The following is a 12,532-nucleotide window of genomic DNA, read 5'->3' as shown; positions in this document are numbered from 1 at the left end:
GCCGGGAGACGGCTGCGTTCCTGGCCTGAGACAACGACCTGGCCCGGTAGCTCCACGAGGGTCGCCTCCCAGCCGGCGGGCCAGCTTCATAAGCCGGCAGGTTGACGTAGTCGCCTTGCTGCGCGACATTCTTCACGTAAAAGTATGACTTCTGCTAGAGCTTCACCGACTGGATCAGCGGGATGGGCAGGAACGGGTTGTTCTCGCTCGCCCGCCTCATGGCAATAAAGGCTCCGCAAGGGGTGGGCACGCCCGCGACGACGGTGCCGAGCTTGCTTTGGAAGAATTCCGCCCAGAGCTCGAGCATGGGGAGGACCCCAAGGAAGCCTTCGCACAGCGTGACGAAGGCCGACAGCAGCATCACCGCGTTGGGCGTGAGGTGATGCGGCTGGAGGTTGTAGAATTCGAGGAAGGCTCGGAGGAACCCGCTCACTGGAAGGCCGAAGCCGCGCAGGCAGTGCGAGCGGAAGATCACCCGCTCGCCCTCCTCCGGTGCCGGCGAAATCTCCTTCTCCGGCGCTAGACGAACCCGAACGAAGTCCTCGCTGGGCAGGCGTCGCGTCTGACGGAGGAACTCGACGTGGTCATCATGGACGTTGGAGCCATCCCACGAGCTTGACAGCGCCATGGGGCAGCGCGGCGAGAAGCAAGACGATGCGGCGGCGGAACGGCGCGGCGAAGAGTTACTGCGGCGGCGGGAAGGAGAAGAAGGAGGGCGAGAAGGGGCGGAGTGAGGGAGAGCGCGCGAGCCTTTGCCGCTCCCCCTCCTCCTCCTACTTATAGACCGCGCGGCGAAGCCGAGGAGGCGCGGCGTGGGGGAACGTGGGGATCAACTGCGCCCACTCCCCCACGTCCCGCGATTATTGTGCCTTGATGGTAGAATAAAACCGTCGTGGGAAGGCGAGCGGTCCATGTGGGCCGCGGAAGATCCCCGCACGGACCGAGGCCCGCGAGTGGCGGGCTTGGGCCTGCGGCGGCGTCCCGTCGCACGCGTGCGTTGGCAGGATTTCCTCGCCACGTGGCCCGCGTTCCCGCCTACGAGAAACGGAGCTCTCCGAAGTCGGCGCGCACAAGCAAAGCCGGCCCCTCAGGATAGGAAGCTGACCAAGCTTCTCGTCCCTTTATCAGCCTCGAAGCTCGCTCAGCTTCGGGGACTACTGTCGGAGTAAGTGACCACGGGTAGCCTAGCCGGCTCCCCCTGGCATTTCTGCAAAAATTACGAGCCGATCCGGCTCTCAAGAACCCAAGACATGGGGCCGCCTTCCCCTGGCCGGCTGTCTCCCAGGCCGGCTATTGGAAGGCGGCCCGACTTCAGCCCTCATGAAGAAAGCCGCAGGAGGGCCGGCTCCGAGGAGCCGGTTGCGAGAAGGCCGACTCCAAGGAGCCGGCTCCCATAAAGCGGTCAAGACCGTACCCTCGAAGTCTGCATCCACATAACGGCGATGTGACGGGGCGTGGCTACAGTGAAGTCTGCCATCCCCGAATCTCGGAGCGCGCCTGGCACAGTGCGCTGTACAGGTGGCCATGACCCGTCCGGCGCAGCACTGTTGCCACGTTGACCCTGATGTCATCCACGACGGGCTACCAGTACGGCCCACGGGCGGTGGGCCCCTTCGGGCAGAGAGACACCCGAAGGCGGCCTGGCCTCCCCCAGTCGGCCCAAGACGGAGCCGGCTCTCTCCGGCCGGCTTGCCACCCCCTCGAAGGAGACGCCCCATTAAGGAGACAAGACGCGGTGAGGCTACAGTGGTCACCCGCCGGACGGCAGCACTGTAGCCACGCTTACCTCGGCGAAGCCCTCGTCACCAAGATTGAGCAACAGTAACCAGCCACCGACAAGGCCCTGGACAGTGGGGCCTGCCTGTCGACCAAGGAGCCGGTAGCCGGCGGGACCCACCAGCCGGCGGGCCTCAGCAGCCGGCGCAGAAGCCGGAGAGCGAAGACACAGACGGCTGGGCCCCACGCCCAGCCGGATTACCATTGTACCCCCGAGGGGTAGGCCTATATAAACCTCCCGGGACACCCATGCAAAGGGTTGGTCCCTGCTAGTTTTAGACACCACGTAGGGAGGAGAAGAGAGCAAGCAGAGCCCTTCTCCCTCCTCTCGCCAAACAGCTCAAGGAGCATCGTGTAGCTACTTGTTCATCTAGTGATCATGCGGAGACCCCGCAGAGCAGCAGTAGGGGTGTTATCTCCACGGAGAGCCCCGAAGCTGGGTAAGATTCGCCGGCGTGCATGTCTTCGCCTCATCACGTTTCCTGGCACCGGCGATGTTTTACTGGCTCCCACAATGATAAGCCACCCGTTGGCATATGTCGCACCTACCACCCGACACATCTGGAGCAGACTAAAAAGGACAGTGAAGAATTTCAACATCAAGAATGGGACTCAGTAGCTACAAAGAGTAATTTGATTATACACAGAGTAGTACGGTGCTGCAACCTAGAAACTTAATTGTTACCAGTTCAGATTTGTTATGTGTATAATGTAATCCAGACCAAAGCTGATAACAGTTCTAACAGTTGCAGGTCACACAAAATCAATACATGGGAAATTCACTAAGCATTATATAAATTTGTTTAGTGTGACAAACTCTTATAATCTCAACTGCATGCATATCTTAATTTCCTATGTCATTCACTGCAAATTTTAGAACTTTGTTACAAAATCTCATGATGTGGATGCTATCTATAACTCCACGAGCAGTGCGAATAAGAGGTTTTGCACATACCATTTGGATGTGGGCGAAATCCCAAAGTGCTTACTTGAACTTGGGATTATTCTGAAGTTCTCACCTGAACTTTTGTCTCAGTTAGAACCCCAATGATCGTTAAAACCACATTGAGAAAATGTTACGACACATAACAGGAAGAAATCATCTTAATTAGCAAAGAACGTCCAAACTGAACATGGATAACGTGAGGTACAATTTCAGAAAAATTTGATAAATTTACCCTAAGCATCAGGTCAAAGCACAGCTCACAGGCTGCATCCACCGGTATCATGGGCACTTTGTCTGTACTGCAACCATTACTCTGCAGTTGCCATTCTTGGCATGAGACTTGAGACATTCTAAGATGGAGGAGGGCGGGGGGGATTGATCTGATGCTTCCTGTATAGTACAATTCGTACATAAAGGAATGCAAAACTGAAAAATAGGTAGGTAACCCAGAAACAATAGAGGAACGACCTTTTATTAGCGGGTATGCAACATATCACGCATGAAGATGGAGAATATAATAGCAATGATTGTAAAATAATGATCTGCATTTTGAGTTATTCATTATGCCATTCACACCATAACAATAAGAATCTTAGAACTGCTTCTGAGGGCCACAATACATATACCTTTGAGCAAATTAGTAAGATAATTATGTAGCCTAAAGCAGGGAGGGGTTCCAAGCTCGCCATGGTGGTCCTTGGGTTGGTGTGCAGCTGAGGCTCAGAGCCACCAGATCGAGCGCATCAATGCTTTGGAATTGATGACCTTCCCACTTCACGACAAGCACATCGCCAGTTCGAACTCCCTCATCGCCACCATACTGCTGGGTTAGGGCCGTGGAAACTTCCCGCGCCGCCTGCAGTACATGCCCCCCGCGTCGCTGCCGCCGGCCATTGCCTCGCCGTTGACAGCGAGAGATGAGCCGGGTGGCGCGGCAGTGGGTTAGTGGCGCTGCAGAGGAAGTTAAGGAAGAATCATTTGCGAACGCCGAGCCGAGGCAAACAAGCGCCGCGCGGAACGGATCCCCAGCGCCAGCACCGTAGACTGGTAGAGGCAAGTCTCAGCGACCGGCACAAAGGTGCAGAGGAGAGGGCGCGGGGAGGAGTGAAGGTGGACGGGGAACTGGGTGTGGCGCGACATCGAAGAAGAGGCAGGCGCGGTGGCGGAGGCGGCGACACGGTGGAAGGGGGACACGGAAGGGGATCGGGATTCAGGGAAGGGGCTAGCAGATAGGTTGGAAAGGGAAGAGAACCGACGTGCGGTCAAACCGACTAAAGCGCATATACACTTACAGTTACAGATGGGGCCACGACCGCGGCTAAAAGCCTCAATCAACCACAGCGCCGTAATTCCTGGGAGCTTAAAAACTGTAATGTACAGATGCAGCTTGTATTTTAATGGGGTCGTAGGCCATGTACAAGTGCAGAAAATGGGCAGAAAGCCCTTTATACAATGGGGAAATACAAAAGGCTACACAATATATAGTACTCCAACAAAAATATTCGATATGAGTATATTCCTATTTATATTTCTTTTTTTCAGGCATGTTAAGAAGAAGCAAGAAGCACTGGAAAATAGATTCATCATTTCATGATCGTCTCTTGCAAACGTAGCAAAGATTCTGAGCTGGCTTGTTCTGTCAGTCAATCAAAAGAGTACTGTTACAAGGCTGAAAGGCAGGAACTAGGCGAGGTGTGGAAAGCGAGGGATCGAACACCCAGACTAAAACTTAGTATGGTCTATTACACTTCAAAGAACATCTCAAGCAAACTGAGACTATTATGTACAGTACCATGTAGTGAAGATTCCAATATCGATGACAACTTAAAACTGGTTTTTGTTGGCTGTTCTGAGCCAACTAAAGATAATAGCTTTGCTCTCTTTAGTCATACTTTCTTGTCATTTAGCCCGATGCACTTAGAGCAAGAAATAAATTGATGCACTAATTTTTTCCTGGGGTAAAGAGGATAACCACCTTCTATCTAAAGATCTTTGCTAAATGATATTTTTTTACCAGAAAGTGTATGTTGGTAACTTAGTGTTTGGAGCACCGTTGAGGTGTTTGCAGCCCATAGAATTTATTAGAAACACCCAATATCTATGAAAAAATAATGAGAAAGTGCAGCCAGAGCCAATTGCATCTGAAAACTATACCTAAACTGGAGAATCCTGGATGCCATGTATCCTGGATTACAGGAAAACTCCAAAACTCTCATTTGGATGTCATGCAGGAAATTCACAGGAATCTAGACACAAGGAGAAGAAAACATGAGGTCCTCCAAAAATTTCTATGAAATAGCTCAATCCATAGGAATTTCAAAGAATTGTAGGGATAGCTTTTCCTTTGTTCCAAACGGTACCAAAGAAATATTTCCTACAGGAATCATACCCTCCAAAATTCCTATGTTTTTCCTTCGTTCCAAACAGGGCCTTATTGTGCATTATGATTTGTGTTGTGTACTGTGATCTCGTTGAGCTGGTGTACTTTGGTGCATTTGCTAGATAATTTGACCATTGCAGGGTGATATGACTTGCTATATGTTTGTGGCTTGGTAGGATGTGCTTCAGGGTGTGTCACCCAGCATCAGCATGGTCTCTCTAAAAGAAGATACATTTGATTTTCGATTGCCTTGCTGAGAAAAAAAGGAAAAGGCAAGTCAGTTCTCTACCTTGATTATTGTAAGGAGATTACATTGTTACAGAACAAAATAATATACGAGCGTATCTTTAAACTTCTAAAACATCTTACAAGCCATTTCTTAGCATAACAATGACTTTTAAAAGACATGGACCAGTCTGAACTTGGTGAACCAATTATTGAAGTTCCAAACATTCCGCTTGATAACTTAAATATTCAGGTATGACCCAGATGCATACCAAAAAAAATATCATGTTGAATATCTATCATAAACATCACAGCAACCTAAATCAGGATTCTTCATAGTCTTAGCAGTGAGTTATAAGTTGAAACAAAAGACAGAGAAACAAGATAATAGACAAAAAAATAAACCTCATAACATAGCATGACACTAACATATCTAAGAAGCGTGAAATACAAACTTCAAAAGTAAGTACAAATGAATGATTTATACGGTTTTGTAGGAGATACAAGCTTAATACCCGAATTAGAATATTACGGAGATTGTATGCTTTTCTCACTAAAACATTCTTATGAAAGTGATACATGCAAAAAATGGGATGAACGACTGTAAAACACTCAACTAATCTACTTTTCCAACATAACCATTTTCTGCTACAATGTAACTACATAAATCACTTCTTACTCTTTTAATGTGAGGTCTTCTCACTTCCTTATATTTTAGAAGACCCTACCTCATGGCTTGTTTTGGTTTCAATTAACCAGTTGAGTGAAGCACTAGAAGTACTAACCTATGAACTATTCAATCAACCTAGCACTGTATTGGTAGTGTTTTGTCAGTCCATCCCATCACCAGCTTTCGTCTTAACATAGTTGTAGTTTTCGACAGAGCAAACCTGATGGCAGAAGAGCACATGCTGAGAAATGCTTGAACACATGTCTGGGTTTACAGTCCATCGTGGGTAATTCTGTACCACGTCACAGCATCTTCTTGATTGCAGGATTCACTGGAGCCGGTGCTTGCTTACATAGATTGCACCGTGCAATGCTAGCACCTCACGGAAGCATTTCACATTTGTGACTGCAACATGAGATTTAGCACACCCTTGGCAAAGGACTCACTGCACAAGCAGCTCATGAGCTGTTGGAAGGCAGCCAACATCCTTAACATGTGAACTCAGCCTATCAACCATCTCGGATATCTGGTCCGAGTCTGAGTGTTTTCTGTCCCCCACCGTGAACTCATGGAATGCCTCATCAAGTTCAATCCAACTTGATCCTGCTGACTTCTGAGACCCGGTTCCTTTCATTTGCATCCTTGCCTTTGCCATGTCACTCCACTGCCCAGCCTCTGCATAGATGTTTGAAAGGACAGCATAGTTCCCTGCATTGGAGGGCTGCAGCTTACTGAGCTCGTTCACTGCAATTTCTGCATACTCCACGTTCTTGTGCAGTCGGCATGCACTGAGAAGGGACCCCCATATTACCTCATTAGGATCCCAAGGCATGCTTTTTATCAGGTCAACAGCCTCCTCGATGAGCCCTCCACGACCAAGAAGGTCAATCATGCAGCCATAATGCTCTATCTGTGGCACAATGCCATAGTCCCTCTCCATATTGTTGAAATACCGGCGTCCCTCTTCCACAAACCCCATGTGTGTGCATGCACTAAGAACGTTGATCATTGTCACAGCATCAGGACGGAACCCTTGTAGCTTCATTTGGGCAAAGAAGTCCAGCGCCTTGTCTCCATGCCCATGCATCGCAAATCCCCCAATTATGGTGTTCCATGACACTGAATCCTTCTCAGCTATTTCAGTGTCAAAGACATAATCAGCCCGGTTTACACATCCACACTTGCAAAACATGTCAATCATTGCATTGCACACATGGGTCGACCTCCCCAGTTGCCTTGTCCGCACGTACCGGTGAATCCTCTTCCCAAGAGCAAGCGAGCCTGACTCTGCACATGCAGCCAAGATACTCACAACCGCAGCCACATCAAGTTCCACACCAGCTTCCTTCATCTGAGTAAACAACCGTCCAGCCTCCTCAACAAGCCCATTCTGGGCACATGCCGAGACCATTATCGTCCACGTTACCAAGTTCTTCGTTGGCATCTTATCAAAGATCACTCGAGCCATCTCCATGTCACCCTTCTTACAGTAACCAGACACCACCGTCGACCACGACACCACATTCCTCTCTGGCATGCACTGAAACAGCTCGAACGCTTCCTCCATCTTCCCAGCCTTGGTGTACCCATCTAGCACGGTGTTCCAGCTTACCGTGTCCTTCTCCGGCATCTCGTCAAACATCCTCCTCGCACTTACCACATCGCCCTGTCGCACCATCGCAGCCATGGCCGAGTTCCAGGACACGGTATCCCGGCTAGGCATTTCCTCGAACACCTTGCTGGCGTCCAAAAACCCGCCGTTCTTGGAGTAGGCGTCGATCAGCGCGTTCCCGACATAGGTGTCCTCGATGGACCCGAGTTTAACGACGTGGGAGTGCACCGCCCTGAGGGGAGTCAAGCCCGCTGAGGAGAGCGCCTTGATGAGGAAGGAGTAGGTGAAGCTGTCCCGCTGGGGCATGGCGGAGAAGACAGAGATCGCAGCGTGGGGCAGGGCATTGAGCGCGTAGGCGCGGAGAAGGGTGTTCGGGAGGAAGGTGGTGGCGTGAGGATTGGGGAAGGAGGCGAAGATGCGGCGGGAGGCCGGGAGGCGGCGCTGGAGCGCGTATGAGGAGATAAGCTTGGAGGCGGTGAGCGGGTCGAGGTGGATACCGTGCTTGAGGAGCTGCGCGTGGAGCTCCTGCACGTGGTGGAGGCGCTGGAGGCCGTGGGGCAGTGACGCCAGGTGCTGCTCCACGAGCCGGCGCTGCGACGGCGCACCCCACCGCGGCGCCGGGCGGAGCGCAGAGGCAGCGGTGGACATTGGCGTTCGGACTAGCTATGGCGCCGCTGTGGTTGCCGCCGGAGAGGAGGCGGTGGTTTGCGGTAATTGTTGCCGGAGAGGGAAGGGGAGCTGCTCAGGCCAGGAGAAGGCCCTGCGGATGTGGTCTTGCTCGATGACATGTGGGTCAGCGCCAAAAACCTTCTCCCGGGATAGGCAGTGTGCTACAAGGTATAGCTTTTTTTTTTGAGACAAGCTAGAGGGTATAGCTGGCCAAACAGGCCGTGCTTCTCGTGCTAGAAGCACGCACGGCACAGCCTAAATGGGCCATGCACGGCACGCGGCACTTTTTTTTCGAATTTTTGAATATATATATATATATATATAACCTAAGAAACAATCCAATAGACCCAAAATGGCCCAGAAATATAGCCTAGCAGACCGAAAAGCACGCAGCACAAACATGTTAAATGTGCCACGGGTCGGCCGGTTACTAAATGTATCGTGCCTGGGCCGAGGAGCAAGGCACGTGGGCCAGCACAGCACGACCAGTCTAATAAACGTGGATGTGCGGATCGTGTCGTGCCAAACACGATTAGCACAGGTCAGGCCGTGTTGACCCATTTGGCCAGGTCTACATGCTTGCCCAACATGTCACATGCATGACCTAGGCCACGTGGCGAGGCACGCACGTTGGGCCAGCAAGCGCCCTTTTATTTTATATTTATTAGAATTATTTATAATGTATAGGTCCGAAAAACAGCCCAAAAAGGTCTTTAAAAAACAGCTCAATTTGACTCAAAAGCATCATGTGGCACAAATGTCGGCCCATGCCAGTCCGTTTACTCATGTGTCGTGTCTGGGCCACATGACGAAGCATCCATGTCGGCCCGGCACGACCCACTTATATACGGGTCTCGGCTTGCATTGTCATGCCTGACCCGTTTAAGGGTGGGTCATGTCACCCCGTTCGCCAGGTATGCTAGAGGGTGACACACGCTTTGTTGCGCCATCCTCCAGTCATGAATTAAGCCCTTTTTCTGAACTAGCACAAATGCTTGTGCATTGCAACGGAAAAAATATCAATTTCTATGAACCATGGTTGGCCGGGTCGAGGAACTATGTCACCGGACAGTCGATCGCTAATGACAAACAAAAGATGCATCATTTGAGGATCATGACATGGAGCTTAGGACATGGGTTATGATTTGAAATAAATTGATGTGATTGACAACGTTGTTTATGAAAAGCTTTCAATTTATTCATCAAACATCGTGACGTATAAAGAACACCAAAAGTAATCTACATCGATGTCATGCATGAAAAATAAAATTGATGCAAATTTAAACATCAGAAGTAATCTACATCAATGTCATAAGTTAATTCCTTCCTTTAATTTTGCACCCAATAGTTTATGGAAATCACAACTGACAACAGTTAACTATGAGGAATTTTGCAGCAACCCCCTTTTCCATCATTGCATGAATCTCGGCGCAAGATCGCTACCATGTCAAATGTGAAACTAGGTTGTTGTAAGACAAAAGCCAGCGAACGTTTCACTTCCTCAAAACAATCCTCACCACGGACTAGCGGCGTGGACCCCCACGTGGGAGACCTGGATTCGAATCCCAGGGTGTTGGGAAACGTAGTAGAAAGAACAAAAAAATCGCCCTACGATCTGCCAAGAACACTTTGAAGATGCAATAGCGGTTTGAATCAGATCAACTTCGAGTTGCAGCAGAAGAAGACGAGTCAGTGTTAGATCGTACTTGAAGTCACTCGAACCATCGATTAAAGATCCCTCAAACCGTCCATGAATAGTCCCTCGAACGAAAGACCGAAAGCATGGCATCTCCACGGATTGCAAGGGTATGGTCTTCACGATCCGGCAGCGCTTCACCATCCAGAGCTAATCCTCGCCGAAGAATTAGAGGGAGGAGATTAGAACCACTGTGGGCTTTCTAATTATGAGTACTAGGCGATCTAGGTTTAGCTCTAATTAGATCAAGTAGGACCAACTAGAGCTAGAAGTAGAGAACTAGATGAGGCTCCAAAACTTGTGTGTACAAAAGGTGCCAAAACACTCTAGTATATATTGGTTGGAGGAGGAGGAGGAGGGGCACCACACAAGGGGGGGGGGAGTCTCCCCCCTTGGCTGGCCAAGAGGAGGGGGAGTCCTCCCTTCCTTCCCCAAGTGGGAAGGGGGGCGCCACCTCTATTTGGGCCAAAGTGGCCCAAGTAGCTTTCCACCACTTAGCCTTTTAAGGCTTGTTGATATTTAAATAAATATAAAAGCCTCCTAACTATTATTAGAGACCTTCATTATTAATTTAACATCTCAGGAAATATTTTTCACCTATATATTATTTGTCGGTAATATCTGGTATTGCACAATAAACTCTGAAACCCTTCTGGTGACCCTGAAACACTTTCTGTTCCTCTCGAAACTATTCAAATATTATGAAACTATTTCACAAATATTTTCTCACTACTCCCATCCTACTAACACTCAGCAGATCGTGATTACCTTAAGCTTGTTACCCCGTAGGTTCGTTCAAACATAGACATGACAAAACCCATTTTATTCAATGACTGATAACGGAACCGTGGACATTCATATCGATCCCTATGAATTCATGAATGACATTTGAATGAACCTTTGGTTATCATGTGCTATTCCCTTTGCTTCGCGATACTTTACAAAACCCGAGGTGAGATATATCGGTATTGTCTTGAGTCATACACATGCTCACTATACCGGTCTCCTCGTTACCAGTTTGTTCTTCTCTGTCGTTCACATGTTCCTGCATCCTTGTGACATAATCACCTGTGTCTGGTCAGACGATGACGGATGCCATCATGATACGTCTCCAACGTATCTATAATTTTTTATTGTTCCATGCTATTATATTATCTGTTTTGGATGTTTTATATGCATTATTATGTTACTTTATATTATTTTTTGGACGACTAACTTATTAACCCATAGCCTAGTGCCAGTTTCTGTTTTTCCTTGTTTTTGAGTTTCGCATAAAAGGAATACCAAACGGAGTACAAACGGAATAAATCTTCAGGGTGATTTTTCTTGGACCAGAAGACACAACCTTCTGTTCCCGTGAGATCCCATCTTGGGGCATTTTCCGGCATCCTGCCGGAGGGGGATTCGATCACAGAGGGCATCTACGTCAACCCTATTGCCCTTCCGATGAAGCGTGAGTAGTTTACATCAGACTTATGGGTCCATAGCTAGTAGCTAGATGGCTTCTTCTCTCTCTTTGATTCTCAATACCATGTTCTCCTTGATGTTCTTAGAGATCTATCTCATGCAATCTTATTTTGCGGTGTGTTTGTCGAGATCCGATGAATTGTGGATTTATGATCAACTTATCTATGAATATTATTTGAATCTTCTCTGAATTCTTATATGCATGATTTGATATCTTTGTATTTCTCTTCAAATTATCGGTTTGGTTTGGCCAACTAGATTGGTTTTTCTTGCAATGGGAGAGGTGCTTAGCTTTGGGTTCAATCTTGCATGATTTCACCCAGTGACAAAGTACGGGTAGCGAGACACGTATTGAATTGTTGCCACCGAGGATAAAAAGATGGGGTTTTCATCATATTGCTTGAGTTTATTCCTCTACATCATGTCATCTTACTTAAGGCATTACTCCATTCTTTACGAACTTAATACTCTAGATGCATGCTGGATAGCGGTCGATGTGTGGAGTAATAGTAGTAGATGCAGGCAGGAGTCGGTCTACTTGACACAGACGTGATGCCTATATGCATAATCACTGCCTTGGATATCGTCATAACTTTGCGCTTTTCTATCAATTGCTCGACAGTAATTTGTTCACCCATCGTATTATTTGCCTTCAAGAGAGAAGCCTCTAGTTAAACCTATGGCCCTCAGGTCTATTTTCCATCATATTTGTTTCTGATCTACTATTTTGCAATATTTTATTTTCAGGTCTATAAAACAAAAACCCAAAAATATTTTATCTTTTATTTAGTTTTATCTATCTCTATCAGATCTCACCTTTGCAAGTGACCATGAAGGGATTGACAACCCCTTTATCGCGTTGGGTGCAAGTGTGTGTTTGTGTAGGTGCATCTGTTGGGGACTTGTGCATTTCACCTACTAGATTGATGCCTTGATTCTTATATGAGGGAAATATTTATCTCTATTGTGCTGCATCACCCTTTCCTCTTCAAGAGAAAAACCAACGCAATCTCAAGAAGTAGCAGAAAGAATTTCTGGCGCCATTGCCGGGGAGATATGCGTCAAACCTACCAAGTACCCATCATAAAACT

General features: G+C 48.3%; 1 protein-coding gene across 2 annotated transcripts; it reads right to left on the bottom strand.

The window, feature by feature from the left end:
- Window positions 1–4,837: 4,837 nt before the first annotated feature.
- LOC119299623 (pentatricopeptide repeat-containing protein At3g29230-like) lies at window positions 4,838–8,408 on the bottom strand. 2 transcript variants are annotated; one of them, XR_005146239.1, is made up of 2 exons: window positions 6,218–8,408; window positions 4,838–5,355 (listed from the first exon to the last, which is right to left on the bottom strand). XR_005146239.1 is itself a non-coding variant. In XM_037576801.1 (1 exon), the coding sequence occupies exon 1, from the start codon at window positions 8,255–8,257 to the stop codon at window positions 6,440–6,442; it is 1,818 nt and encodes a 605-aa protein (XP_037432698.1). In that variant the 5' UTR covers window positions 8,258–8,408; the 3' UTR covers window positions 5,934–6,439. The 2 variants fall into 2 exon arrangements, 1 of the variants encoding a protein (XP_037432698.1); XM_037576801.1 differs by lacking the exon at window positions 4,838–5,355 and having other exon boundaries at window positions 5,934–8,408.
- Window positions 8,409–12,532: the final 4,124 nt, after the last annotated feature.

Source organism: Triticum dicoccoides, chromosome 5A (assembly GCF_002162155.2).
Source record: "Triticum dicoccoides isolate Atlit2015 ecotype Zavitan chromosome 5A, WEW_v2.0, whole genome shotgun sequence".
NCBI classification, from domain to species: Eukaryota; Viridiplantae; Streptophyta; class Magnoliopsida; order Poales; family Poaceae; genus Triticum; species Triticum dicoccoides.
This window is presented reverse-complemented; position numbering and strand designations above follow the sequence as displayed.

Coding starts and splice junctions, on each gene's coding strand:
- LOC119299623 (XM_037576801.1), bottom strand. CDS start 8,257: ATGTCCACCGCTGCCTCTGCGCTCCGCCCGGCGCCGCGGTGGGGTGCG.